At 48.1% G+C, this 5,952-nt stretch overlaps 2 protein-coding genes across 2 annotated transcripts in view; both read left to right on the top strand.

Moving 5' to 3' along the window:
• Positions 1-959, top strand: part of Pmar_PMAR018240 (hypothetical protein) — a gene marked incomplete at its 3' end in the record, with an annotated part of 4,096 nt that extends 3,137 nt beyond the window's left edge. Inside the window, exons 15-18 of the mRNA XM_002778397.1 lie at positions 44-197; positions 243-369; positions 708-812; positions 855-959. Of these exons, the coding sequence (XP_002778443.1) occupies positions 44-197; positions 243-369; positions 708-812; positions 855-959 (491 nt within the window). The remainder of the gene's footprint in view (positions 1-43; positions 198-242; positions 370-707; positions 813-854) is intronic.
• A 141-nt stretch (positions 960-1,100) lies between these two features.
• Positions 1,101-5,952, top strand: part of Pmar_PMAR018239 (hypothetical protein) — a gene marked incomplete at both ends in the record, with an annotated part of 5,219 nt that continues 367 nt past the window's right edge. The window contains 15 exons of the mRNA XM_002778396.1: positions 1,101-1,219; positions 1,264-1,426; positions 1,470-1,563; positions 1,608-1,725; positions 1,772-1,888; positions 1,982-2,084; positions 2,130-2,240; positions 2,582-2,716; positions 2,771-2,916; positions 2,959-3,087; positions 3,787-3,882; positions 3,928-4,045; positions 4,093-4,215; positions 4,261-4,392; positions 5,800-5,921. Of these exons, the coding sequence (XP_002778442.1) occupies positions 1,101-1,219; positions 1,264-1,426; positions 1,470-1,563; positions 1,608-1,725; positions 1,772-1,888; positions 1,982-2,084; positions 2,130-2,240; positions 2,582-2,716; positions 2,771-2,916; positions 2,959-3,087; positions 3,787-3,882; positions 3,928-4,045; positions 4,093-4,215; positions 4,261-4,392; positions 5,800-5,921 (1,826 nt within the window). The remainder of the gene's footprint in view (positions 1,220-1,263; positions 1,427-1,469; positions 1,564-1,607; positions 1,726-1,771; positions 1,889-1,981; positions 2,085-2,129; positions 2,241-2,581; positions 2,717-2,770; positions 2,917-2,958; positions 3,088-3,786; positions 3,883-3,927; positions 4,046-4,092; positions 4,216-4,260; positions 4,393-5,799; positions 5,922-5,952) is intronic.

The raw sequence follows: 5,952 nt of genomic DNA, 5'->3' as shown, positions 1-5,952 counted from the left end.
TTGCCTCGGGATACCTCCTTGAATGGTCTATTCGGCATGTCAGCACCGCAAAGTATGGGAGTGCTCCCAGAGACCGTGGAGGAGGGCCCAGAGATAGAGCTGGAGAGTAACCGTCAGAGGACTGCCGAAGTGGTGTTGTACCATTACGACGTTGATTGTCTGCCTGTAGCCCACCCGAAGACTCTTTTTGTTCTCAAGTGAGTCTTGGTGAAAAGTCGGTAGTTGACTTCAACGTTTTTTAGGTTGTTCCGTCCGGCCGATGATAGTCCGTATGGAGAGGAGTGGGTGATCCAGCGGCGGTACTCTGAGTTCAGGGAGCTCCACCAAGTGCTCCAGTCTCATTTCGTACATGATGTACGGGCGAGGAAGGTGAGAGGGGGTTTCTCTTGGTGGAGGATTCACGATCACACGAGCTTGTGTCTATTGGCGATACGCGCGTTCGATGGAGCCTTCGATTGCTGTTGGATATAGTGACAGTTTGTCAACTAGTATTGAAGTCGTCAAGGGCGAATCTCAGCTAGTTATTGCTGCACAAGCGGACGGTAGCGTTATTGCAGATGGTCGCAGTTTTGATCGAGATCGAATTTTCTTCGAGAGTCTCGTCGGTCTACGTTAATATGATGATACATAGAATCAGCAGGGTTTACACCGAGTTGCTCGAATGAGTGATCGATGTGCCGGTGATTCTCTGTCGGATTGTACGCCAGATTCTCAACGATCTAGCGTTCCCCACGAAAGTGTTGTCCCACCGAGCTGACCTCGAGAAGGCTCAGAATGAGGAACGGAAAGAGATGCTTGGCCTGTGGATAGCGGTAGCAGCTTCTCCTCAGCCTCGGTAGAGTATTACGACTTAGGGCATCATGTCATCCATCGACGTTCTTGGGTGCCCTGCGGTGGAAGACTTCACCAGGCGAGACGATGCTGCTGGTTTGCAAGGCAGCACGTCAGCAGCACAGTGATTAGTCGGACTTTGCTCCAATTTACTGCTCTATTGCTATCATTTTTAATATTATTATAATATCAATTTGACGGAAGCCTATCGAGCTTGCTTCGGCATAGCGGTTTTTATTTCCCCCCGCAGTGATTGCTGCTCTCTTTCCATGGCTGTCACTATATCGACAGACTCTGATGATCCTCATATAGTGTTGGCTGATGCTGTCTGTGTGGAGCTCAAAGACCCGAGTGATTTTGAGGGAAAGTTGGAGAACATGTGGGATGTGTAGGGCTTGAGTCTCTCAAGTCGGACTAGCGTGGTGGAGCTAGATATGATACGTTGATCAAGTTGCCGCCGCCCAGTGAGTCGGAGCCGTACAAGTATTACTACAAGGGCCGAGAGCTGCTGGATGCAGCGAGTAAGGCTGCTCATGAGCTCATTGCTACTAGTGACCGTGTGGAGGTGGAGTGGCATTTGATGGCTATAGACCTTGTGAGTGTATGAACTTGAGTGGAAGCGTGGTGAGGAAAGTCAGGCAATGGGGCGCAACTTGTACTGGTGTGAAGAAGTGCAGCGAGCAGAGGTCAGATTCATGAGGGATCTGAAGCTCGGGCTGTTGGCTCCTCGAAGTAGTGATGGATTTGGAGAGGCGTGTCGAATGTGGCAAAGTTAGGAAAGGAGAAAAAGTATATCTTCGCGATCGTCGATTGCCTACAGCAGCTGGGCAATATATGGCTAGAGCGTGGTGACTGGACAAAGGCGATGAACTTCTTAGTGAGAGCAGCTCACATGTAGGAAGACCGTAGAGGTGCGCATAGGTTGATCGCTTCACTGCAGTCACATAACTGCAGTGGGGGTGAAACTCGGTGATGATGCTCAGTGGGATAACAGTGATTCAGCTACATTGGAGAAGTTGAAGACTCTTACGGTCTATGGACTGGCGAGAGCATACGGGTATGGTGGGAGATTGTGGAGGGTTGATGGTAGCGTTCTTCATGGGGTCAAGTCGTGTATTTATGGTATTATTGGGCCAGATTTGGTATTCAGGGGACTAGGGATGGTAGCATCAGCATCACGGGCATGCTCGATGACCCTGTCGAGGCAGCTGGAGCATAATGTGGATCCTTTAGAGGAAGAGAAAGATGCTCCAGTGAGTTGGTCACAGTAGTCGAGTGACTGAGGTGATGCTCCCTAGTTCAACTACCGAGAGTGGGCTAGGAATGCTATCGGTCTGGCGGACTACTACATTGGCCGTGGGGAGTTCTGGACGGCTGAGTATTTGATGCACGCTGCTCGAGTCATCAGTGTGAGCGGGAAAATGGGATTTGGGGAAATCTGCACATCGTCGACAAGAGAAAAATGAAGACTCTGTGTGTGAAATTTCTGGGGAATTTTTGTTGGTTTTTTCATTGGTTTTAAAATGTAAATGATGTAGTGAGGAAACTCCGGAGCTCAGCTTAGGATTTCGGATATATAACACTTCTCTTGGGAGCTACGAATCTGGCGAACTTAACACCGTGGGGTTTCAACAACATCTTATAATTTTTCTGTCGATGAAATCATTGATATATGATCTACTACTTCCCACATAAGATCTATCGTATAATTGTACTTCCCTGGGAGGGGCTAGTTTCGCCATGTTGGTAGGTTGAATGGCCTGAGAAGCTCGGCGAGGTGAAAAGCGATGAGTTCCTGGCTGAGATATGGCGGGATATAGGCCGCTTTTACCGCACGCGATTGGAGATATCCAAGTTCCATGTCAAGCTGAATGCTGATGAATGCGTAGAATATGAGTTCCTGTTGGGGGGGACCGGATGAGTTCTGTGTTCCCATCAGCTGGCGTTGTGGCGGTCCAACGCTGAAGTGAAGGAGAGCGACGAGGTTAACGAAATCGACCTTGACCTGAAGTGGGAGTGTCTTGCTGATGACCTGGCGAGTCGGGCTGTCGAATGGGACTCCCAGCAGGGGTTTCCGCAGACCGTGTAAGTGATGGAGAAGGTAAGGAGTTATATCGTAATCATCAGGAGTGTGAATGATGGCGCATTACTCCTCGATGAGAGAAGTGCTGTTGCGGAACGTGTCGTGGAAAATGGTGATGATGATAAAATGCTGACTATCCGGTTGGCTGAGGGACTTGTTGTGGAAACAGCGATGTAGGTAACTACAGTGAATGGTTGTTCACGAGGGGAAGCATTGTTCAGAGCGAATCTGTGTGGCCGAATTTTCCGTATTTCGAGGAACATCATTTTGAGATGGTGTTTTCTCGCGTTCATTTTGCGTATTTTTCCAGTGTGGGGGGGAAATATGTCCATGATCAACTACATTCTGAGAAAATTCCGGGAAATTCTTATTGGTTTCTGTACACTTCCACCCGAGTTCGTATATGAACTCCTATAATTAGTGAGGAAACTTCTGAGCTCAGCTGAGGAAAGCGAACATATATTCCTCCAACACTGTATAGGAATCTTCTGAGCTCAGCTGAGGAAAGCGAACATATATTCCTCCAACACTGTATAGGAAAACTCTGAGCTCAGCTGAGGAAAGCGAACATATATTCCTCCAACACTGTATAGGAAAACTCTGAGCTCAGCTGACGAAAGCGAACATATATTCCTCCAACACTTTATAGGAAACTTCTGAGCTCAGCTGAGGGAAGCGAACATATATTCCTCCAACACTGTATAGAAAACTTCTGAGCTCAGCTGAGGAAAGCGAACATATATTCCTGCAACACTGTATAGGAAACTTCAGAGCTCAGCTGAGGAAAGCGAACATATATTCCTGCAACACTGTATAGAAAACTTCTGAGCTCAGCTGAGGAAAGCGACCATGTATTCCTCCAACACCGTCAGATCCTTCCCGAGTATCCACAGCTCTATTGAGAAGGCCATGCAGGTCCATAATAAGGCATTCTTAGAAGCGCACGAAGGGGTTATAGATCATGATAAGTGAGGAAAGCTCTTGATGAGACTTGGTCATCACGTATGTGGTAGGCATCTAACGTTCTGTGCTAAAGACTATGCAACAGCACGAGAGCTCTTTAAAATTGGGCAGTACTTCGACCAGCAGGCTCTCACTGTTTTCGTGTTGGAGGGATATGCCAGCGACCATGTGACCATAGCGCTGACCGATCGAGTCTGTGATTGTGTTGCACGCAGGTACAAACTGTGCAAGAGCTGGCTCGGCTACACGAGGCGTTGGAGTTCTGGGAGGCCGATCAGGGTAGAGTGAAAGCTCTACTTAAACGAAGAGTTAGGCTACTAGAGCCTATCTTGAAAGAGGTAACGTCTACTGCTGTTCATATTGTACGGTTCATAACTCCTCAGATCAACCCGATGGTGTATGTCCAATTCGATCGGCAGCTTTCTTTCGAGATCGCCGACATATACAGGCGACTTGCTGAGGACCTTCTTGAAAAGGATGAGGAAAATCGCGCAGTTGCAGCAGCCTCCAAGCCAGTAAGCGGTTCATATTGCTACCCAAGATCTTTGATAAACTACAATCGTAGACTACATCATGCTGCAGTGAATGTTCGACTGCAGTAGATGAGATACCTAGTTAGGAAGAGCTTCTCGTAGTTCTCAGTGATGGTGGTGCCCTCATTGTTATGAGAAATTGAGTGGAACTCTGTGAATGGCCGACGGCGCTTGTCTCGGTCTTGGATTTTGATTTTGTGAGTATTCTGGCATAATATGGAGAACCTCAGCTCAAAGTGCGTTAAGCCTTCGCGTATGATCTACATAGGATTACATTGCACTGCCGAGTCTGACGGTGATCCGTCTCGAAGATCCTAGTCGAACGTGTTATTCGAGCCCTTCCTAGTGTTACGGTTGATGCTGATGATAACAGTTGTTGGCAACAACTGTGTGTTGGCTAAGGCCGATTCGGGAGCAATCCACATTCGAGTTTGTATACCATGGAAGCAACTCGGGTGAGTCAGACGATCAAGCCTGTAGCTCGCTTTGATTGGGTGAATGCCTTCGTCCCAACGCATCAAGAAAAGGAAGGAAAAGAAGATTATGTATTAGATTTATGTATTACGTATTATGATTATGTATTGAAATGTCGCGATCTCAAGTGCAGGAAGGGTGTGCTCGAGCAGAAAGACTCAGTCTAGATGTGCAGGCTATCAGACGACACGAATCTGGTACGTCAAATGATGTCAAGCATGATTCGTGGGGCTACAAGTAGTGGGGCCGAACGAAGTCTTTCGGTCTTGACTCGCGAGCTCTCCACAAGCCGAAATCGGCTGGACAACGAGCACCTAGAGAGCAACGTTATATCATGTGCGAACAGGTCGCAGCTTCTCGAGCTCGTTTCGCCAGACCAGAACGGTCTGGCTGAGGTAGCTAATGAATGGTTGGCCATGAAAGGCAGAAGAGAGAAGCTCTGCTCGATGCCTATTCGCGATCCAAGTTTTACTGCATGAAGGAATAGTAGCACTGTAGTCGATATCTCCAAGGGCTCAATGGCAATGGTTCACTGGAAGTGACTCACTGCTAGAGAGTCTAGGAAGTATCTACCTGATATGCATTCCTTTTTTGGTGTTATGTACCGTGATTCACGGGCTTAGCATATTATAATAACTGTTTCCCTCCGTGGTAGGTCTTGCCAAGACCGTCTTGGGCCAAGACTCTTGGCAGTTGCGTTCATCAATTCTCGAAGACTCAAAACAAAATTTGTTATATTGTGTCTGCGCCGCTTGCTATCCGGGCCGGATGATCCGGCCCTGCGTGAATTAGCCTCCTGCCCTACTGCTCTCTGACTGTGCCCAACTCGAGATGAGACGCTTAGTCAACAACTTGTTGCGCGAACGCATGCTTCTCGGGGAGTATTCATACTTCTGTAGTTGAGTTCCTCGTCAGGCCCTCGACACTGACCAAGTGAGGAGATACATCCTGAAGTCAGTGAAGAACTTCACTCACTTTATCGAATCATTCTATCCGCCTGCCACTCGAGAAGGCACTGTGAGTGGCTCTCACCCAGAGTGAGTCGATCTTGTAGACTTCGCAACATCC

The sequence above is a fragment of the Perkinsus marinus genome (assembly GCF_000006405.1).
Source record: "Perkinsus marinus ATCC 50983 genomic scaffold scf_1104296949592, whole genome shotgun sequence".
NCBI classification, from domain to species: domain Eukaryota; phylum Perkinsozoa; order Perkinsida; family Perkinsidae; genus Perkinsus; species Perkinsus marinus.
Note: the sequence above shows the minus strand (reverse complement) of the source record. Positions and strands in the feature narration are given on the sequence as shown.